Raw genomic sequence first — 24,787 nt, forward strand, 5'->3', positions numbered from 1 at the left:
GCGTTTCATTGGCAGGACACTTAGAAGATGCAACAAGTCCACTAAAGAGACAGCTTACACTACACTCGTTCGTCCTCTGTTAGAATATTGCTGCACGGTGTGGGATCCTTACCAGGTGGGATTGACGGAGGACATCGAAAGGGTGCAAAAAAGGGCAGCTCGTTTTGTATTGTCACGTAATAGGTGAGAGAGTGTGGCAGATATGATACGCGAGTTGGGATGGAAGTCATTAAAGCAAAGACGTTTTTCGTCGCGGTGAGATCTATTTACGAAATTTCAGTCACTAACTTTCTCTTCCGAATGCGAAAATATTTTTTTGAGCCCAACCTACATAGGTAGGAATGATCATCAAAATAAAATAAGAGAAATCAGAGCTCGAACAGAAAGGTTTAGGTGTTTGTTTTTCCCGCGCGCTGTTCGGGAGTGGAATGGTAGGGAGATAGCATGATTGTGGTTCGATGAACCCTCTGCCAAGCACTTAAATGTGAATTGTAGAGTAGTCATGTAGATGTAGATGTAGACGCACCCATGATACCAAAATTACTAATCATTTAAAATAGTACCAAAAAAGAATCATACTGAATCCTAACATGTTCTGTTATGCTGTGCAAAATCTAATTCCTGATTATCATGCAAATAGTGTTGCAGGCGGTAGTTGCCTAAACAGGAAATAACTTGAAGCTCTTCATTATATTTCTCTTTAATGATAGTTCAGATTCTGCATCTACCTTCTGAACTAAGACTTTTATGTGGATTTGCACATGGTGTGGGTGTGGGAGTGCATGTGGTTGTGACTGCATGTGCATGCATGGGTGAGCACATGCAAATCACTACTTTTTTGATGAGTTTGAGACACACAAAACTGATAAGATTTGAATGTGTATCTAGTAAGCTGTATGAATTATCTTCAGGGCCAAAGGCAGTAGAGGAGCATTCACGGCCAAACAGCCAAATAGAGGAAGCTCTAAAATCTGGCATTGTCAGTGCTAATCTATTGTATTATATTTGCAGTTTTTCCAAAATAAATAAATAAAAGAAATTTTTCTATCTGAATGTCTAATAATTTCAATTTTATTGACAGGAGATTGTAGAACTTGCTGGTTACACATCTCGTGTGGGAGACATGCTTGATGTATTTGAAGATGTAAGCAAAGGAAAGTACCTTCGGGGAGTTGTTGCAGGTGCTGATGCAAAGAATCAAAAAACTGATGATAAAATGTTTCACCTGGAATTTAAGAATGGACAAGCTGTTGTAAAAGGTAATTAATTACAAAAAAATCTTTATTGCTTCTGTGAGAGATCTAATGTGTTTACAATGAACCCCTGAAGTACTGATTAAAAGTACCTCTATACTTTGCATCTGCAGTCTGGCTCAGTTTTTTTAGACTCAACAGTAATAATTGTTTAAGCAAGTTTATTGTGAATCATAAGAAGGGCACAAATGAAGTGAACCAAAATTTTACTTACAAGCTGTGTTACTACAGTGTGACAATATTTGCATGATGAACGAATATTTCAGCAGGCCTGATTTTGTTTCACAATTTTGTCAGTGGAAGCTATCAGTTTCAGTTACAATATGTGGTAGTGTGTTTGATGTAGTCTCATTGTCCTGCTAGATATTATGTTGGATAATTTGCATTTTAATGGATAATTAAGTGTCTTATTGGTGTATTTAAGCCACTGTGAAAAGATATGCCAAAACCTGTGTCTTTGGCTGGATGTGAGACAGCCAGGTTAACAAAATTGTGGTCAGGAAATACAGGGTGGTTATAATTAAACTTTTGCTACTTGAGAGAACCCTCATGGAAAACAAGTAATCATAGGACAGTAAGTAATGAATAAACCATTGAAAGAGAAACATTTTAATTTCCACATGAGAGGGTAATGTGTTAATAATTGCATGCCATGGTTATGTTCCCTGTTACAAATGTTGCACAGTGTGTTGACCATCTGCATCTACAACACCTTGGAAGTGTTTACAAATATCATTTCATAGTCATTCACAGCACTTTTCAAATGGTGGACAGTGGAATGTTCAGCTGTTGTGATACAGCTCATGCACTGCTTGGAGATTGCACATTGCATCTAGCTTTCTCGACCCTGGCAACAGTAAGTTCCTCAACAATTTGTGGCACAATTGGCTGTTGGCCTCTCTGAGGACCAATTCCCAAAATTGCCAGTTGATTTGAACTTCCAGATCATGTTCTTCAACTCTGGAGTGCAAAGAGGACATCTCTGTATTCATTTAATGCATTGATACTCATGAAGAGCAGCAGCACTGCTGATGTTGTTTCGATAAAACAGCTTTTTGAGTAAAGCCCTACTCACCTTGGCCAGACCCATGTTGACTGTCAGCAACTGTAATGCACACTGATGTTTCAGCCCTGTGCTGCCATATCAGTACAGGCACCTCATGGTAAGTTATAACACCAACACTACTGACAATGGAAATCCTGCAGCACAAAGTCTGAAGATCAATCCTATAAAGTTGGGTACCCATAGTAAATAGTTTCCCATCTACACTGAATAAAGTAGCATAAGTTTAATTATAACCAACCTGTATTTTGTCATATATTCTTATTTGGAAACTGGTCTTTGAAATTTTGAAACCAATGTATCCTTTATAATGAAGTAGAGAGAGATATTGACAAAAATTATCCACTTTACTTGGTTAAAAGAAATGATTGGTGCAGGAAGATGGAGACAGTAACGTCAGGCAGAATTTAATGTCATCAAAACCAGTAACTGTCTAAGGGAGAAGGCAGTCAGTCACATGGTATGAAACAGATGGGAGATAAGAGGAGTGTAGTATAACACATTATCAACAGCAAAATCATTGTAGAAGAAGCACTTGCTTAGTTAGACATTGCTTGACCGTGGTACTGGTAAAGTGACCTTCCCAGCATCAGCACAAAAGGATTTCATGAAATGATAATCATGGAAAAAAAAAGAAAAGAAAAGGGAAAAAAATGAAGTGAATAGACAGACTGGGATTTGAAGCTGATTCTTCAGTTATTTACCACTGTCAATTCATACTGAGTTGTGTATTTTGCTGTGCTGTCATGTAACTCTCTCCTCTTCTGTGGCATGCTGTTAACTGCTTAGGTACTTAATTAGACCTATCTCTTGTTTGTTCGCTTACCCTCTCTTTTTACCCCTTCCTTGGTCTGTGATTTTTGTCCTTAAGATTAACCATGTCAGTGATCACATACTCTTAAAGCCATTTCTGCTTTGGTTTAGTATATAGTGTCTTCAGCCTTAAGCTGTTTTGTTTTACCCAATATGACAAAAGAGTTGTGTGATTTTGAAGCTTTCTAGCTTAAACTGCTATCAGGAAACTTTTGTATGTTTGAACCAGTTACTGGCTGCCTCTTATTTTCTGCAAACATGTGTATTTACAAATAAAAGAAATTCTGATGTATTTACTTTCAGGAGTTATCCATGAAACAAGGGATAATACTATCAGTTTATTGAATGTACCCATTGTGACTCCAAACTGTGATGTGGTGTGCAGTAGATTAACATTGAAGGTGGAACCAGGAATGCATCTCCTAATAACAGGACCAAATGGCTGTGGCAAGTCATCTTTATTCAGAATACTGAGTGGCTTATGGCCTGTTTATGATGGGGAACTTCACAAACCACCTACGTCTGATATGTTTTACATACCACAGAGGTACAGTAAATTTGAATGTTTCTCAGAACTAATGGAAACAATGTACCAATGAAATTTGCATGAAGGCAATTGTTTAACATGGCAAATTGCAATGTTACTGAGGTATGGAATAAAAAAATTGTATGTAACACATTCCTTTTGTGGGAAATGGAAGTCATGTCCCTTCAGTATATGAATTATTTACAGAAATGTAAAAGTGTTCAGGACTCATTTAATTGTTGTTAACAACAACGTAAGAAAAGCTAGATTGCTACTTACCATAAAGAAGACATGTTAAGTTGCAGACAGGCACAATTAAAAAGACACTTACACAAAGCTTTCGGCCACAGCTTTCTTCAGAAAAAGAGAAACACACACCATCCATACACACAAGCAAGCACACATCACACACACATGACCACCATCTCTGGCAGCTTGTGCCGGAATGCAGTTATCTCATGGAATAGAAGCAGCAATCTGGAGGGGCCAGGGAAGGGAAAAGGACAGTAGTGTATGGGTGGGGGGAGAAAGGAACACTGTCTGGTGGAGTGTGCAGTGACTATAATGCCAACAAGTGCAGCATTAGGAGGTTGTGGAGCAGGAAAGTGGGGAAAAACAATGTGGGGAAAGATAGGCAGGTGCAATGGTAGAGAGAGCAAACAAAGAGGGTTGGAGACGAGAATGGGGAGAAGATGATAGGACAGAGGGGGCGGAAACTGTTGGGTGGATGTTGTGGGGACAGTATGTTATCGTAGGTTCATTGATGATACCTTCATGATCTGGACTTTGAGTCAAGACACTGTATCTTCATTCCTTCACAACCTCAACACCTCCTCTCCCATCCATTTAACCTGGTCCTCCCATGCCCAGTGTGCCACCTTCCTAGATGTTGACCTCCTCCTCTCTGATGGCTCCATCCACACCTCTGTCCACATTAAACTCACCAGCCACCAACACTACCTGCATTTTGAAAGCTGTCATCCCTCACACACCAAAAAATCTCTATACAGTCTAGCCACCCAGGAATGTTGTATCTGCAGTGAAAAGAACTGCCTTGCCCGGTATGCTGAGGGTCTGACCAAGACCTTTACAGACGGGCACTACCCCCAGACCTAGTCCACAAACAGATCGTGCCATTTCCCCTCATAGTCCCAATCCTCCCACCATCCCCAAGAACCAGCCTCAACATTCACCGCTCTCATAATTTTCCCAGCCTCAACCGTCAGTAACATACTGTCTCCATACCCTCCACCCTGCAGTTTCCACCCCTCTGTCCTGTCACCTCCTCCTCATTCTCATCTCTGACCTCTTTGTTTGCCGCCTTCTGCCAATGCACCCACCCATGTTTCCCTGCTCCTCTCCTTTTTTCCCCCACCTCCTTGCCCCACAAACTTCTGATGCTGCACCTGTTGGCATTCTAGTCCCTGCACACTCCGCCAGACATTGTCTCTCTCTCTCCCACCACTCATACACTACTATCCCTTCCCCTTCCCCGCTCCCTCCAGATTGCTGCTTCCATCCATGAGACAGTTGCATTCTGGCCCGAGCTGCTGTAGTTGGGGGTCATGGGTGCATGAGGTGTGCTTGCTTTTGTGTATGATGGTGTGTGTTTCTCTTTTGCTGGTGAAGGCTGTGCCTGAAAGCTTTGTGTGTCTTTTAATTGTGCCTGCCTGCAACTTAATCTGTCTTCTTTATGGTAAGTAGCAATCTACTTTTTACTATATTTTTGATATTCCTACCTGGAGTTTCCAATGTTCAACAATTATTTAAGTTGGGGAGCCAAATGTATCGTTGTACGTGCAGTTTTTAATTGATACCAGAACAGAAAAAAATAGTCTGTGATCACTCACAATTCCTATTAAAATCAAACATAAAGATGTACAAAGCTGGCTCACTTAATTATTTTTATAAATTTTTGAGACAACTTGCAATCATGATGTATTAAAATGACTGTTCGGTAGTGTAGCACATTATTGTATATAGAAGAATTAGTTTTAATGCAATATAAAATACACGTGGAAGCTATAATGGCTCCCTATGTTCCCCAAGACTTGTCACATCAATCATAGTGTTCTTTATCACTTGAGGACAGTTTAGGTGCGGATTAATATTAAATACCAATAGTAGATTGCACATTACACTGAGCATATGTAAAAGAGCTCAAGGATGAATGAAAAGATAATTACCAGTCTAGTTCACAGATTTAAATTTGAAGCATATTATTTATTGGTGGCAGTGCATATATATACTATGTGATCAATGGTATCCGGACACCTGGCTGAAAATGACTTAAAAGTTCATGATGCTCTTCATCGGTAATGCTGGAGTTCAGTGTGGTTTTGGCCCACCCTTAGCCTTGATGACAGCTTCCACCCTCAAGGGCATATGTTCAGTCAGGTGCTGGAAGGCTTCTTGGGGAGTTGCAGCCCATTCTTCATGGAAAGCTGCACTAAGGAGAGGTATCGATGCCAGTCTGTGAGGCCTGGCACCAAGTCGGCATTCCAAAACATCCAAAGGTGTTCTATAGGATTCAGGTTAGGACTCTGTACAGGCCAGTCCCTTACAGGGATGTTATTCTCATGTAACCACTCTGCTAGAGGCCGTGCACTATGAACAGTGCTCGATCATGTTGAAAGTTGCAGTCACCATCCCTGAATTGATCTCCAAAACTGGGAAGCAAGGAGGTGCTTAAAACGTCAGTGTAGACCTGTGCTGTGATAGTGCCACGCAAAACAACAAGGGGTGCAAGCCCCCTGCATGAAAAACACGACCATACCATAACACCACTGCCTCCGAATTTTACTGTTGGCACTGCACACGCTGGCAGATGACGTTCACCGGGCATTTGCCATACCCACACCCTGCCATCGAATCGCCACATTGTGTACTGTGATTTGTCACTCCACACAGGGTTTTTCCACTGTTCAGTTGTCCAGTGGTTACGCTCCTTACACCAAGCGAGGCATCGTTTGGCATTTACTGGCTTGTTGTGTGGCTTATGAGCAGCCGCTCGGCCAAGAAATCCAATTTTTCTCCCCTCTCGCCTAACTGTCGTAGTACTTGCAGTGGATCTTAATGCAGTTTGGAATTCTTGTGTGATGGTTTGGATAGATGTCTACCTATTACACATTACAACCCTCTTCAACTGTTGGCGGTCTCTGTCAGTCAACAGATGAGGTCGGCCTGGATATGTCCCTTCATGTTTCCACTTCTCTGTCACATTGGAAACAGTGGACCTAGGGATGTTTAGGAGTGTGGAAATCTCACATACAGATGTATGACGCAAATGACACCCAATCACCTGACCATGTTCAAAGCCCGTGAGTACTGTGGAGTGCCCCATTCTGCTCTCTCACGATCTCTAACGACTACTGAGGTCGCTGATATACTGCCTGGCAGTATGTGTCAATACAGTGTACCTAATATGAAAAACACTAGTAATTAACACCACTAGAGGCTGCCCACAAGGAGGAGTTTTGTCCCCTGTATTGTGGAATCTAGTGGTGAACGAACTCATTGTGAAATTAAATTCCAAACAGTGCTTCTGCCAAGGATACGCAGATGACCTTGTCATAGTAATACTTGGCAAATTTACAGATACACTTAGAAATATGGCACAGGGAAGTTTGTACATTGTGCAAAATTGGTGCATTAAACAGGATTTGAGGGTTAATCCTAAGAAGACTGTTGTGGTGCCATTTACGAAGAGACATATTCAACTTTCAAGTTGAAATCTAAAGCTCTTCAATGAAACTCTACCTATGAAGGGGATAGTGAAGGGGATAGTGAAACATCTAGGGGTAACCTTAGATGAGAAGCTAACATGGACCCCTCACATTAAGAGTATCTGCTCAAAGGCAAAAAGTACTCTAGTGAGTACTAGAAGGGCTTGTGGCAAAAACTGGGGCCTAAGCCCCAGGAATATGCACTGGATATACACCACAGTGGTCAGACATAGGATTTCCTACAGGGCCGTAGTGTGGTGGAAGAAAATAGAACAGTGGGTTGCAGCTAAAGAGCTTGCTAAGGTGCAGAAATTGGTGTGCTTAGCCATAACAGGCTGAATTAGCAGCACACCAGCCGCTGGAATGGAAGCCATGCTGGACCTGCCTCCACTACACCTTTGGGTCACAGACTTAAAACTGGCAAAAACTGGGTCTCATTCGGATATCCAGAATCACACACTAATATAGTGAGTGAGGTAAATATAGGAATGGCTGGGGAAATGCCTGCCAACTATATAATCACTCCCAACTGCTTTGACAAGCCTTACAATATAGTAATTGGAAGCAGGGAGCAGTGGTAAAAAGCAGTTCGACACCATATGGGGGACATCTTTTGGTTCACTGATGGATCGAAAATAGACCAAGGTGTTGGGGCAGGGGTGTATGGGATTCAGCCAAGACTGGAGGGCATCATCTCTCTAGGAAAACTGGCCTCTGTATTTCAAGCTGAAATTACTGTAATCAGGGCATGTGTGGAGGAGAATATGCGTAGGTGCTACAAGGACCATAACATCTACATCTATTCAGAGAGCCAGGAGCTCTGAAATCATTGGCAGCTCCTGCAACAAGATCTACGATTGTTGCAGACTGCTACAGAGCTCTGGTGGAGGTAGGGGGAAGCAATAGTGTAAACCTAGTGTGGGTCCCTGGCCACTCAGGGATCTGTGACAATGAACAAGCCGACAGATTGGCTAGGATGGGGGCAACCTGTCCTGACAGTCACCAAGGCTATGATTAAATTAGAGCTACAGAACTGGCTTAGGAAACAGCATGTAGGATATTGGACCAAGGTCCATAAACAAAAACATGGTAAGGTAATGATGCCCAAGCCATGTTTTAAAAGAAGTTATGTAATCCTGGCATTGAACAGGAAAGAGATCAAACTCATGATTGGACTGATGACTGGCCATGGGAATTTCAAAGAACACCTACACACAATGGGTATGACAGAATAGGGCCCTAAATGTAGGATCTGTGATGAGGGTGAAGAAACTGCATCACACCTAAACTTCAAATGCGTGGCATTGGAGAGTAAAAGATACAGAATCTTTGGGACAACTAGACCTGCAGAAATTGTGTCTAACAAAAAACTGGTAGAGGGACTCCTTGCACTATTTAATTGCACTGGTTGGCTTTACTAGATAGGCAGGGAGCAATACTGCACAATAAACTTAGTTTTGGTGCGGGCAGTGGCGGGTTAGACCTATGCCGTTTTAGCTTCCCTGTTAAAATCAAATCAATATGAAAAACATGTTTTGGGGGGTGTCCGGATACTTTTGATCACATAGTGTAAGAGACCATCTTTGACAATGTTATGAACTTACAGAGGGCTGAGAAGATTTTAGTTCAATGTGCAGTTGAACATGGAAGAACACCTTGTGATAAGAAACTAAAGTGTTTGACTGAAAAGAGAGAAAGGGAGGAGAGCTTGGAGGAGGGGTCTATATGATGCCTCTTTCCTCGTGCGCTACTGCATATGCATATGAACAAAAATGCATGCACAAAAATTAGTGGATTGAACATACTGTACTCAAACACACTATTGTGTCAACATGTTTACTCTTTGTTCAAACAGTCCGCTATGCATCCATTTCATTTGTGTATTTGTGATGAAAAGTAACAAAAAAGAAAACACATGGGCAGCTATGGATGAAATAACTGCTTCTTCTCTAATTTCCTACTCTGAGATTTATCTTTACAGTAATATGATTGTCGAGTATTAGATAAAAAGTATCCACTCAAGGCACATATCAAACTTTTGTTCAAATAATTTTTAGATTTGGTGTTCCATATGACTTCTTTTTGTCTGCAATCATCTATAAATGTTAGCATGCTTTCTTTGTCCTAACAGACATTATTGCACATAAATTGCCTTAAAGCATAACCTCAATACACTACACAATGAAGCACATATGGGCCTCAGTTGCCTGTCATCTGCTAAACAGTGCAAGAGATTCCCATCTAACATGGGAAGCAATGCACTTTGATTTTTGCCCTCCAATTTGGAGAAATTACGCATGCACAAATAAATGAATGTGTGTGCTGTTGCACATGTGCAAAGTTGAACAGAAAAAAAGACATCATGTGGAGGCACCTAGAGAGAGACAGAGAATATGCTTGTTCTGTGGATCACTGTGAAACTACGTGACAAACTTCCATGGTATTGTCATTCTACAGAAAATCCTGAGGACAATGCTAATTTTTATAATGTAATTCTCTGACTGATCAGCAAAAACATTCAATACTACATTAACATTTCCGTGGATACACGAAAAAACAGTTTTAGTTATATATAGTGGCAAGTTAGCTGTTGAAAGAGCATCAGTCAAAATTCAGAGCTAATGTTAAACTTGGATGCCTCTCTAATTTGGTGCAGTTTTGCATGTACTAAGTTTCCTCTTCTTCACCACACCAATAAATTAGCAGGACTGAGTTGCACCTTAAATTATGACATGTCTTTGTTCACATTCAGATACATATTCAGTTGTTCCTTTTTGATTTATGTAGAGTGGTCCATCTAACATGAACACTGTAAAATTTCTGCCACTGTTGCAGATAGTGAAATGCACTTTTCTTTAAATGGGAGTGTGTTAATGTTCAAGTATTTTGCTTCCTGGTTAACCCTCAAAATGTGTTTAATTTACTGGATAGGGAAGCAACAATATTTTTTTTAATGGAACTATGTGTTTAAAGACTGAAAGAGTCTGCAAAACTTGGTGGATGCTGTGGTAATCGTCAGACTGAAGTCTGTAAAGACAGCACTTATTCAGTTCTACTTCCTTGGTAAATATAATGTAACTGGTCTGAAACTGCACTGTGCCATATATGTGTAATCAGTGTAGAAATTTTAGTGTGTCCACATTAGATACACAGTCCTGTATATCAAGTTACAACAGATAAAAATGTAGTTGAAGATATAACCATTGTCGGGAATATAAATCCTAATGTCATTTCAGTAGAAGATGGGAAGGGAAAAAATCTTGAATACAATAACAGTAGATGCGCTCACACTATTCACTGTAACTTGCAATATGCATGCAGGATTGTGAGGAGGAGGGTTGTGGTCAACGAGTACCATCGTATTTGTTAATCTAGGTTGAATCTGTTGACCATGAGGTGACTGTTGACCCGTACTGTCATTTCGCGAGTACAGGGGGCATCCACAAAGACACTGACAGAATGGATGTCTCCAGACACAATAGTGCAGCAGCTGAGTACCACCCTACTTCCAAGAAACTGTAGTGCTCACTGGGATAAAACCTGGCATGACAGTACATGGTGCAGTGGTGTGCTTGGATCAGTAGACCAATTTAGATGAAGATGCATGACAGTTGCAGTGATAATGCAGCTGTGGCTCTGTCGGTGGAGACATAAATGCAAAAGAATTCTTGGCAACTTCCAATACAGTAAAATCATTGACAGCTGTGTTAGTGTACTTTAGAGTGATGCAATGCAGTGTTGACACACTTTTACTCCTTAATTCATAAACACAGTTACACCAGTCAACTGACCATCATTACAACACTACATACACACCTAATGCTACTATATTTAAATACATATGTAGTTCACTGCACTACCTTCTTTACTGTAGCTGTCCTTGCACATACACCAAAATAAATTCTGTTCAAGCCATCCTTTCGGCTTCCAGCATGTAATGGATTATTTCACCAGTATCCGTCTAACATTCACTGAGGATCCTTTATGACTGCAAGTGGTCTTGGATGAGGTTTTACCCAGAATGCATTGCGTCTTCTTTTGATGACAGCTCCAGCCTTCTTAGATGAGAAAAACAAATAAATATAAAATATCTTCTTTCACATTCCATGCAAATCAGACAGTTTTATCAGTGAATTTAGTATCTTGCAAAGTGCATATTTTCTTCTTTACTCCAATGACACTCCTTTCCTTCAAACCAACTTCAGGAATCTTCTCCTTCAGATCACTGTTAGCCATAATCAGCTGCAACTGCATAATTTGCTTCTGCTTCACTCTTCTTTGCTACTTGCATTTTAAATATCACTTCATCCCCATTTATGTCACATTGCATCTGCAAATTATTACCACAGAAGTTGACCAGAGTTTCTCAGTTGTTTAACTGCTCCATGTCCATGTCCAAGACAAGGCATATACACAACTGTGGAACCACAAAACGCACTATTATCATATTCTCAGTACTGCAAGCTCAATCTTAATCTTTCCAAATGCATATTCCACGTATAGGAAACATAGGTAGCTTCAGTATATCCTTCAGTTTTTTCTGAAATTGGAATGAAATAGTACTTATTTGTCTCACTGTTGAGCAGTGTATCTTGTTTGCAGGCCATTAATTTTGCATCAATTATTGGTAATAAAATTTATTTTGTAATTGATTCCATTTCCAGTACCAATACATTTTCCTCTTATTCCATTGCCAGTTTATGGTACTATTTGTAATTGTGATAGCCCATTGTTCTACACTATGTCTGGCTGATTCACATCGAAAACTTATTTTTGTGGGCATCTTTGTACTCATTCACTTCTCCACATTGTACCCAGTGCTCCTCTTACACTGTTGTGGCAATAATTTTTGCATAAATACTGCTTGTGCTGACATAGTACTACTCTTTACATAACATGCTCTGTTTGTGCCCCTTCCAGACTATCTTGTGGTGAATACCCTTGGTCATGCAAACCTTCATTATCAAAAATTCCTTGCCCGACGTTCCTAATTATTATGGCTATCTTTCCTGTGCTTGAGACCTGTTGTCTCTGTTTTATTCAGTAATGCACACTTTCACAGTTTCTCTTTGAGGAATTTGTTTCATTTTGTTATGTTGGAACTACAATCAGGTCCAAATCTGAAAGCAGAGTCATATTATGAATACCAATGTATGGCCAGAACATAACTGAATTCCTGGACCGAAAGTGTTTGTATTTATACAAACATAAAATATTCCAGAATCTAAATAGTGAATGAATGTTCCAGAAATGATGAAACCCAGAGCACATCAGCCAGTTACTCTACACTGCATGCAGCACAGCTCGCAACAATATCATTGCAAGATGTAATTTAAAATGAGTCCTTTACAGGACTATCAAGGTATACATTTTTATTCCAATATATTTTCTCATAATCCACCAGTATTCCATTGTATCTGGAATACAATGGATGGGTTCAACTATGTCTATTTTTTTGGATCATATTGTTTGTTCAATGTTTATTCTATAGATAACCTAAGACAAAATGAGTTTCATCTTTTCATTTCATGTGACAGGAAATGCACTTGTGAATTTCTTCATGAAGCCTATTAAATGCTCGTTAGTCAACAAATTAAATGACCAGAACTGATGTGTGCCCTGCTCAAACAATTATAAACTTGTCTTCCAACTGAGGAAGCTGCCAGTTCTCTTTTATGCTCTTCAGTGCACATCATTCAAAAGATCCTTCCCTACTTTGTTACAAAAATGGATCATTCTGGGCATTTTGTTTGCCAAATCTACAGATCTTGCCCAGTTCATTGCATTTGGTTGGTAGTGGCCATTTGATATCATTGACTAGACCTGTAAAGTTTTCCCCAGCAAGCTTCACACATTCTCCCTACTTCTCCTGTGGCAGTTTTCCATTCTGTTCAAATACATACCTCTCTCCTGTACATTACCAGTGGTTGATTCCCCTGGAGTTGCTTTGATGTCTTCAAGTTTAACATCTATCTGTTTCGTCCCATGTGACAGCCCATCAGTAGTTTTCTGCAGTTCTTGTTCCTGATGTAACTCTTGTTTCTTTAATCCCACTAATCTGTGCAGCTTACAGTTAGATACTAAGTTCCTCCTTAAGGTTTCCACTTATTATTTTTCTTCCTACTGCCAATTAATAGCAGAATCTTTCTTCTACCATCTCTGTAGTCCTAAAAACATCTCTAGTCCATGGCAGTCTCTACTTATATTCACTTCACAAATTGTGTAAGCACACCCTTAACAACATAGTAACTTGTGAAATTAGGTACGACTGCTTCACTACACACTTACTGTATATATCAATCACATGTTGCTACCACATATCACTATGACAAAACTTCGGCTCCTGGTGTTCAGCTCCAATCAGCAATAAGCCAAATGTGAGATCCCAAGATGGTTGTCAATAAATCACACAAATTTCAGTGAAGTAGGTATGAATTGGTATGCATTGCTTTAAGCAACACAGTAACTTCCATGAAACTGGAAACACATCTCACATCATAATTGTAGTGAACAGAGCCACTGTGTCCTAGTCGTGGCAACCCTGTTTATATTGTTCATGTGCTGCCAATTGGACATTCTCAAAAGTATTAGCTGATGCTGTCTCCAGCTGCTAGTCAACTTGAATTCTGCAGATGTTAAAACATTGTTCTTTAAATGTGATATGTTATTTTCAACATTAAAATGTGAAGTACAAATTAATGGCATCACAATCTCAAATGGAACTATCTGTCACCTCACAAGCTGGTTGATGGTCATGTCCACATAAAATACTGCACAGTGGTTGCAGAGAAGCTGGTATATGACATAGCTATGTATCAGGTGTTGGTGCCTCTTGTGGGTAGGTTACATTAGCAACAGGACTGGTGTAGGTTTTGTTGGGTGAATGCATCGAACGAGTCTTGCACTGGGCTCTTTTAAGTTGATATGACCCTTATGGCAGTGGCGTAGTAGCAGGAATGGCATATGGGTGGAACAGGACATCGAAAAGGTTGGGAAAGCTGCCAAATACCATTGTGGAAGGAGTAAGAGTCATTTAGGGAGAATATTTCTTGTTCTATGGCCCATCACAAGGAGTTTGAAGGCCTGGCAGAGGATGGGATATACGCCAATTCAGTTTTTATTGTGTAGTTGAATATTCTTCTACATCAAGTTGACTGGTTTGGTTGGAGTGTCAAAAGCATAGGAACATAGGTAGCAGTCATCCACCGCTGTAGTAGCCCTTGGGCAGCCTAAGCAAGGCATGTCATCGACAGTTCCTGCCTCTCTGTATCTCCTCCATCGCTTTGGTTCACTCCGAGATGGCTGGACACTTCCCTTGTTGAGAGCCCTTCCTGGCTCAAAGTAACAATGTGGATGCAATCGAACCATGGTATAGACCGTCTAGGCAGGGTTGAACTACAGCCAACATGAGCCGTGTACCTCCTTCCTGGTGGAATGGCTGGAACTGATTGGCTGTTGGACCTCATCTGTCTAATAGTCGCTGCTTATGCTTGGTTGTTTACACCTTTGGGCGGGTTTAGTGACATCTCTGAACAGTCAAAGGGACTGTGTCTGTGATACAATATCCACAGTCAATGTCTGTCTTCAGGAGTTCTGGGAACTGGGGTGATGCAAAACTTTTTTTGATGTGTGTATATCCCTCAAAGGAAAAATAGATAAAGATAAGAATATAGGTGGTAGATCAAGAACTGACAGGAGGTTGGGAAATGTAGTATTGAATGATACCTAGATCATAGGCATTGGCTATTATGTATAGGGAGATGCTCTGAAGGTAGTGGAGTAGCCACTGTGGACAGGTGGTGATTGAATTAATTGCTGTCTTTAAAACAGGAAGCAAACATGTTAAATACTTTTAGCTCATAAATTTCTATGCAAGTTTGAAAAATTTTGCAGTAGAGAGCTTCTCCTCCTCCTCCTCCTCCTCCTCCCTTCTTCTCACGGCATTACAACCTTGTGTTGTTTTTAGCTTCCATTGTGCCCTCTCCAGCGCAGATATCTGCCATCCTTGGACTCTGAGAGATTTTATAACTTCTTCCACATCATCTATCCATCATTTTCATGGCCTTCCTCACTGTTTTCTTCCATTTGGCCTCCATTCAAAAATCTTTTTAGTTGTTCTTACAATGTCAACTCCTTGTATGAGGTGGTCCAGCTTAGCATTCGTCCTAGATCTCGAGAAACCATTATTATCCTGAACTGCTCCATAGATCTTGCACCACACTCTTCGTTCAAATATCTTGAGCTGCTGCTCATCATCACTCGTAAGCGTCCATGTTTCGCATCTGTAGGTTACAATTGGTCTGATCGTGACCTTATATAGTTACAGTTTCAGCTGCCTGTTTAATAACCTAGTGGCCAACAATTTCTTAAACGTGTGGAAGCATCTATTACCACTTACGATCAGCAGTTTTATTTCAGTTGACATGGAATTTGTGCTGTTTAATATTAGAGTCCAAATAATCAAAGTTCTGCACATGTTCAAAATTGAAACCGCCTGCTGAAAGTCTATTCAAGCTATTATTTTCCTTCTTAGTGAAATTCATGTACTTAGTCTCTGATTCATTTATAAAAAGGCCTCTAGGTTCTGTGGCTTCTTTCAGCTCAGCCACTGTGGACAGGTGGTGATTGAATTAATTGCTGTCTTTATAATAGGAAGCAAACGTATTAAATACTTTTAGCTCATAAATTTCTATGCCTGTTTGAAAAATTTTACAGTAGAGATGTACTATTTTTAAATTATGTTTTTAAATGATGATTAAGTAGATGACGTGCATGTGTAGTAGATAGGGTCAACAACTCCTACACTGGATGTAGATAATATTTGATTCTATGTGCAATACATTTTGAAGAAGACAGTGTTAAAACTGTCAAAACCATGTTCAAGGTTTAAAAATGTGTATTTTGCATCTGGTTGGCTGTTATTTTCAGTCTCTTGAAGTTCAGTTCATTTCATTAGTGGAGAAGCACTTTTACACATGTATGTGATTCCCAATGTACTGAAACTAGAGCAGCTATTTTAAACTACCGTGTGAATTGTTCACAAGGAAAATTCTTGTCGATTTCCAAATTTTAGGCAGTTCAAAACCTCCCCTCCTCATACGATTACACTGAAAGTCAGTGAGCTGCAACTGAATTTCAGGAGGTACATTTTTAATATCTGCCACAAAAGGAGTTTTAAAAATATTAAAATCAAATTCAAACCTATTTAAGTCACAAAATTTGCTGTCAAAGTTTTCACTTAGAGCCTCTAAACACTGTAACAAAAATTCATCAAAATGTTCATTAGGTGTCTGTTTTGTTATACTTTTTTCAGTTACAATTAGTCTAATATGTGGAAAGGGCACGCACACATGAACTTCCTGAAAATTGTGTTACACAGAACAGCAATTTTCTCTTGAAACCCAAAATGGTGTCAAGTACTTTGGTTGTTAGTTTATGTTTGCCCTGTGAAGTTGTGTTCAAGCCATTCAGGTGCTTGGTCAAGTCAATCATAGGGGGCAGGATGAGATACCTGCTGAGAGTCATCAAAGTCTGTTGTCCTTGAGTAAGTTCAAAAATGTTTGAAAACAACACTTTACTCTGCTGGTGTTCTTCACAAAAATAAGGCACATTGCCATATTCACATTTGAGTTCTGCCATGAAAGATATGAACTACTCATGCCCCAGACCATGTGATATATTAACTGTCTTTACAGCTATGTCAATGATGCTATTTATTTTGGCACATTTATCCAGCAGATTAACACAATAAGAACACAGGGTATTGGTGGGATTTCCTACTGGATACCAACTTCTTTCAACTCTTTTTTCCTCATGAAAGCAGTGACACTAGACTTATGACCAATCATTCCAGCAGCTCCATCCACTGTGATTAACAAATGAGTTTCCCAACAAAAGTCATTTGTTGGTTATGTTTTCTAAGACAAATTTAAGGAATTCTTCCATCTATTTGAAATCAGCTCAACAACTCTCACAAACACGGCAAGATGAGGCACATCAGTTACATTGGTGCTTTCATCCTAACACAAAAAATAGACAACAATATGTTTATTCCCTGTCAGTGAGCTGTGCTTCCACATTGTTAACAATTTCTTCAATACATGTGCAAACCGTTCACCTTGAAATAGGAACTGTTTCAAAAATTCTCTGTCACTGAAAGGACATGCTGCTTTTGCTATTTTAAGAGCTATATGATAGTTCAGCTTCATTGCAGCATCGTTATGAATTGAATTGCATGGTTTTCTTTCAGTACATACATTACAATAGGACAGATTGATACTCCTTAAATAGGAGGCATATTTGAAAGTAGACTGTTGGATATTACTAAGCTGTCATACCAAGTCCTTTCATCTGATGTGCGCACGCACGCGCGCACACACACACACACACACACACACACACACACACACACACACACACACACACACACACATAGACATATTGTTGTCTCCAGACACTAAAATAAGTTGTGACACAGTGCCTCTCTCTTTCTCTCACTGTGGGGGGGGGGGGGGGGGGGCGCACGCGTGCGCGCCCACACACACACACACACACACACACACACACACACACACACACACACACACGCATCTAATGAAGGACTTAGTTGTAATTCTATCCTGGATTTTTCCATCATATGGGTACTTACTTGTTTGCCTCTGTTCTGTCTTGGCTCAAGACGTTTGTTTTTTCATTTCTTCAGTATTTGAATTGATGACTAATTTATCACAAAATAATCAGTCATGTTTCTTCACATTATACTTCGTCAATATTGATAATTTCATATTACGAAAAAAAAAGAAAAAAAAGAAGGAAAAAAAAAGAGAGAGAAGAGAAGAAAAGGGAGAACATGCTAAGAGTCACTTTGTATTTCGAGAGAAAGGTAATTTTGTTTGCACTGTGGACTGAAGCATATGGATTCATTTGATGTTTGTTTTGAAGACCTTAACTCCTGCTAGGCCTTTTTTTTCTCACTACAAGTAATTCTGTCATATTACCACAAATGAGTCCTTAACATAGACAATCCTACCATGCTCAATGAAACTTCAGTTGATTATAAATCATATATACAGGATTGTTACAATGAGTAACTTGTCAGAGCTGAGGAATGTTTGTGTACCCAGTGCATCTGTAGCTTTACCAAGATTGAGTGCTGTGTGCAATCGTGAAAATGAACCTAAAATTTTCCAATAGGTGTTATGCAAGTATACACAGTTACATCATGTGGTATGTATAATAACAAAAATAACTGCAATAAAGATTAAAGTATATGCAATAAGAACACTGACACAAAGGAAATATAGGAAAGTATATAGGAAAAAGTTTGAAATTGCCAAATTAGGCAATAAAGAATTGGTGGGTAATGTTTAATGCAAAAGGAGCACACTATTTTGTAATATGACCTGTTGTGGGAAAATTACAATAGATGGTTACTAATTTATTACACATGTCAGTATATAAAATTAAATAACTAAAAAGCAGCGAGGAAAGAAGACTACCCTGATGTCGATAGAGCGCCATCTCCTTTGACATAAAGGCAGAAAAAGCCACTGTTGGACATGAAAGGGGCACTAGATGGTGGTAGATGACAGTGAAGCTCATGGTCTTTGAGTCAGAGTTGTCACAGCATGTCTGCTGTGCAGGTTTGCCAATAATAATTAAAGTAGTTCATCAAAAATACTAAAGAAATAATACTGATTAATAGACCGCAGATTTTAGGTAAAAACCTATTTTGTTCCTAAGTTCCTATTTGCATAAAAATTTGTACTTACGCATTTCATGACTATTTACACTGAATAGCGTTAATTCTATAGGACCTAAAAAAGCCTATTTCGACATTAGTGCCTATTTTTGCCTATTTCGGCTTTAATATCTCAAAAAGTGCCTATTTCATCATATAAGACAGTGGTTCCAAGTTTTTCCACACTATACGACAGATGGAAAAAAATATTTTCTGCCCAGCATGCAGCAAGGTGGCTAGTTGATATGCGCTCATGCTTCGTATTTGCGTAACACTTCGGTCTTTTTTTATTTTTTTATATCGCTATCCCTGTTAATAACAAATACTCTTTATAGGTGTTTTATTATTCATATGTAAAAAATAGATCACGGATCTTTAGGTTAAAACCTATTTTTTTGCCTAAGCTGCAATTTGCATATATGTTGGTACTTATGCGTTTCGTGACTAGCTAAACTGAATACCGTTAGTTCTATAGGACCGAAAATTGGATATTTTGACGTTGACGCCTAATTTTGCCTGTTTCGGCATCAAAATCCTAAAAAGTACCTCCTATTTCGTTAATCTGACATAGAGTTCTTGTGTTTTCAAAGATTAGAAAAAGGAAGTAAACTTAAGGCTTTACGTCTTGTCGAAGGCGAAGGTCGTTAGAGACTGTTTACAGTTCCTTTGCTTGCCTTACTACCAACAGCACTCGGTATGGTTGAATAGTCATCCATCCACGTACGCGCCGAGGGCGACAGTGCTTAACTTCGGTGAGCGAATGGGAACCGGTCAAAGATTTGAGTTACACATTAGAATCGAACGTGGAAGTACTAAATGTTATATTTGAAAATATTTCGTTCGTAGGATTCTGGTCAGCTGTGTATTTTCGCAAAGAAACGGTTTCATAGGCCTTAAGCTGAGCACGGATTAAAAAATCACAATGTTAATCGTAGACGCCCTCTATAGCTAAATTACTGCCCTTCGCGCATTTTCTCGCTGCTGTCTACAGGCAGTACTATCAAACTACTCTGTTTCATGAAAGGTATTATACGTGAATTTTCCGGTTCGAAAAATAATTTGCCAGTAGTGAGATGTTTTCATCTGAAGCACCGGTAGATTTCATTCGCTTGTTCAGAAGGGGCGGCCACCTGTCAGGTGCCATATGTCCAGCAACGAGTACGGTACTTCCCCTACTGCTCCCATGCACTGAAAAAAAAAAAAAAAAAAAAAAAAGAAGGCCAGGTCATCGTTCACTTTTTCCCAACGAAAACAAATCAGTACATTGTGTAGCAACCGACGTGTTAAGTGTTACTGACGTTCTAAGTGCAAAATAAATTCTAGTTTCTGTGTGAGAATACTACGCCATGCCGAAAATAACTAGTTCAAGGTCTACTCATATAAGGCAGTGGCTGCAAGATTTTCCGCATTATACAACAAATGGGAAAATTATTTTCTGCCAAGCATGCATCAAGGAGGTTAGTTGATGTTTTTCTTAGACTTCTTATTTTCTTGTCACTTAGGATTCTTTTTTATCGCTATCCTGTAGTAATACGAAATACTCTTTATATGTGATTCTAAACTGCATTTCCCTTTTGTCTCGTATTAGGTTTTGAGTGTTAAGAAATCTCACTTAACTCAGCATGCAGATGGAATCGCACATAAAGCTAATGATGAATGAAAGTCAAAATTGGAGCAAACTCTTTTAACCAATAAATCTGGTGAATCCTCCGAAAAAACAAGTTCTGCAGTGATTTGTGTCATGCACTTGTGGCAGCAAACATCCCCTTTTGGAAACTAGAGAACCCTATTTTCAGAGGTTTTTTGAGAAGTACTGCCATCAGTCTATTCCTGCAGAGTCAACTTTATGTAAGAATTATGTGGATTCAGCTTACAATTCTGCACTGCACAGAATCCGAGAAGATGTTGGAGAATCTTGTATAAGGATTTCTGTGGATGAAACTACTGACAGTCTTGGCCGTTACTTTGCAAACCTGATTATTGGCAAGCTAGATCCAGATGCTCCATCCAGGGCTCATTTGATGTACTCAAAACAGGTTGCAAAAACTAACCAACAAACAATAGCACAGTTTTTGAACAATGGGCTTAAGGTGCTATACCCAAACGGAGTGGATGAGAATAAGGTGCTTCTGGCCGTCACTGATGCTGCTGCATATATGATAGCAGCGTTTCAACTATTAAAAGTATTCTACCGATTGATGCTGCACGTAACTTGTGTAGTGCATGGGATCAACCACATAGCAGAGCAAGTAAGGCTACAGTTTCCTAAAGTAAATAAAGTAATTTCTATGGTGAAGAAAATTTTTATTAAGGCACCATCAAGAAAACAGGCATCCAAAGAACAGTTTCCAGAGTCCCATTGCCGCCAGAGCCTGTTGTCACCTTCTGGAGCATGTGGCTGATAGCAGCAGAATACTATAGTACGCATCTCTCAGCTGTCCAGAAGGTGGTTGAAAATATACCGGAGAATGCTGCATCCGTAACTGCAGCAATGGAGTTACTCAAAGATTCTTCTTTAAAACGGGACTTATCTTACATTAGGGCCCACTACACATTTATGGCAAGAATAATTTCACAATTAGAAGGCTCAGGGAGACCTATCTACGACAATATTTCTTTGCTTGAAGAAGTCAAAATGGAAATTAATGAAGCGTCAGGTGAAGTAGGGGAAAAAGTACGGGCAAAAATGCAAACGGTTTTGCAGAACACTGGCCTGAAGGAGTTGTGTGCAGCTGCTGACATACTTAGTGGAAAATCCAGCACTCCTGACTGCAGCATTCCTGTCCAACATCTGCCGAAAATGAAGTACGCCCCTGTCACATCTGTTGATGTAGAACATTCTTTTTCAGCGTATAAATTGATTCTGACTGACAAGCGCCACAGTTTTTCACTAGAAAACCTAGAAAAGATTTTGGTTATTTATTGTGAAGCCAACTATGGTCAGAATATGTGAAACTATGAATGTATTAATTAAACCATTGCCACATCTTTTTTACGGAGATCTTTATCTTGCAGGAACTCAAAAATATTTGGAGCTATGTTGAACATTAATGTTGTAGATTGCTGTGCTTTGTAACTGTGTAAATATTCATTCTCCTTGTTTCAATGACTAATAAGATGTTCATACTGTCAACACTGTGTATTTTAATTTATTTTTATTTTCTCTGCATCATTTTTATTAGAGCCTATTTTAGGTTTTATACAGCCTAAATGAACTACTGAAGGAGCCTATTTTAGGTGCCTAAAACACACTTTTTTATGACCTAAAAATCCGTGGTCTACTGATTAAACTCTCTCTGCCTGTTCAATACACAATCTGGGGCTCTCTTCCTATGGCTGTAAACCTCTAACTCCTCCAGGAAATATAATTTCCTTAGTTTGGGCACATCAAACAGCACCATCATTTCCTGTGTAATATCTTGCATTGCGTGTCCTTCCTTACCAATGTGCACACCGAAGGTTGTCTCTTTTTTGGGTGTATGTTTTTTCTCTAAGGTGCATATCAAGGGAATGGCCTATTTGGTCAATAAAATAGCAGTCATAGTATTACAATTTATCCTATATACTCCCAGCTTATTAAACTTATCCCATTTGGGGCCTATTCAGTGATGTAGAAGAGTTTTTAAAATTTTCATTGTCTGAAAACCAATCCTTATATCTGTCTTATGAAAATATTTATTCGATCTTATGTGAAATTGGACTGTTATAGGCTATGGCTGTAAAACTAGTTTTCGTTTTACAATTGCTATCACTACTAGGCAAGGCATTATTATTATTATTATTATTATTATTATTATTATTATTATATGTTCATTTTTTTCTGTTTTCTATTTTTTTCTTGTTCTCAGATCTTAAGATGGTTGCTTAATGAACTGAAACAAGTCGTCAAATTTTTATGCTTATTATGTATGCTATCTAGACAGTTAAACAAAAAACAAAAAATAATTTGTAACAAATTTTTGTCTTCGTTCTCCCCACCAACCTGACTATTCAATCCTTATCTTTAGTTTTTGATTACGCTATTCATTTCTCTTCCTATTATTCCATTTCTTACTTCTTACTAAATTCTTATCTCTGAACTGAAGCTGGCATGATACTTGCCACTGCTCTATGTTAGACCACCTCCTCAATATGACGTTATCCTCCCCTTCACTTTCATCTACATCACCTCTTTTCCTCAAAGCAGATTGGTTCCTCTCTCTTGGGACTGAGTAACCTACCTTTCCTTTGATCTTCCCCAACGTATCTTTCTCTCTTCCCCGAGAAGGGAACTGTAGGCTCCAAAAGTTAAGATAGGGTGTATTTTTATACATGTCTATCAGCAGCACTGATATTTTGTCTCCTGAGTATAATTACTGCCAGCAGTTCTTTCTCATGATTTTATAATTTTCTCAAGTGAATATTTCTTGTGATACAATTATGTTTTAATTAGACCAATAAGTACTCTTAACAGCTTTTGTTAGAATTCATGCTGCTCCACATTTTCAGCTGAGTGTTTGCCATTTTCTGAATGCCTTGTTACCAGAATGCTGATTTATCTATGCTGTTAGTCTTCATGTACTATGGTCAGGCCACTTAAATTTTCAGAATTAACACAGAGTTATGGAAATTAGTGATGTTGCTGAGTATCACTTAATGTTATCATAGAACAATAAGAATCAACCCATTTCTAATCTTGAGTAAATTCTGGGAAATACCTGAGAAACAGTCTTATATCATTTCCCATTTTTATTGTTTTTGTTTACAATTTCAATAAAAACTCATTCAACTTTGATTTTGTTGCATTATGTGAATAATAATACCATGACCTGTATTTCAGTGTCCCACTGTGCAACTCCTCATAGGATGACAGAACTATATTGATTGGCTTCAGAACCTTGGGCCAGTGGTTAGGTTGTATTAAAAGTTATCTCAAGCTAAAACTGTCTTGAAGAATCATTTTATTTTATTATGTCCACTAACCTGAAGTGTCTTTCATTGTAATTAGTGTTCACTTGTAATTCTGGAACAACACTGCATCATTTTTCAACAGAATACCAGGAGATAAATGTGTAGTGCAAAAATGTGGAGCAGCATGAATTCTAACAAAAGCTGTTAAGAGTACTTATTGGTCCAATTAAAACATAATTGTATCACAAGAAATATTCACTTGAGAAAATTATAAAATCATGAGAAAGAACTGCTGGCAGATGCTTAAATGCAGTTTCCTAAAAGTGTACCATAATTACAAAGAACTATGTAATTCATTTTTTTCTGAGTAAGACACAGTTTTATCAGATAGCTGCACCATCCGATCATAGTTTCCTGCACATAATGTATTTAGAGGAAGGAATTTAATAGTAGAAGCCTCTGTACTCAATAATCCTTGGCATACGTATTACTCATTTTCAGCTGAAAAGACACACTATGTATTCATCCATGCTAATAAGAATGAGTACTTAAGCTGCACACAAGTTTTTGATTGGACAATGTTTAGACAATTAAAATTTAAATGCCATTCCTTATTCGACTCCTAGTCCAGCACACAGTTTTCATCTGCCAGGAAGTATCAAGATATGAATTGCTTATAATTATGATCACATCAGTGTGATGGTGTCATTCCATTGATGTGATATATTATTCTGACATTATTTTGTGTGTACTATTATTTTAATTGTGTACATGATT

At 38.9% G+C, this 24,787-nt stretch overlaps 1 protein-coding gene across 1 annotated transcript in view; it reads left to right on the forward strand.

The window, feature by feature from the left end:
* The window catches only part of LOC124721465 (ATP-binding cassette sub-family D member), a 101,826-nt gene that overhangs the window by 60,150 nt on the left and 16,889 nt on the right, over window positions 1-24,787 (forward strand). Inside the window, exons 6-7 of the mRNA XM_047246455.1 lie at window positions 1,082-1,259; window positions 3,433-3,676. Coding sequence (XP_047102411.1) covers window positions 1,082-1,259; window positions 3,433-3,676 — 422 coding nt within the window. The remainder of the gene's footprint in view (window positions 1-1,081; window positions 1,260-3,432; window positions 3,677-24,787) is intronic.

Source organism: Schistocerca piceifrons, chromosome X (assembly GCF_021461385.2).
Source record: "Schistocerca piceifrons isolate TAMUIC-IGC-003096 chromosome X, iqSchPice1.1, whole genome shotgun sequence".
Classification (NCBI taxonomy): Eukaryota; Metazoa; Arthropoda; class Insecta; order Orthoptera; family Acrididae; genus Schistocerca; species Schistocerca piceifrons.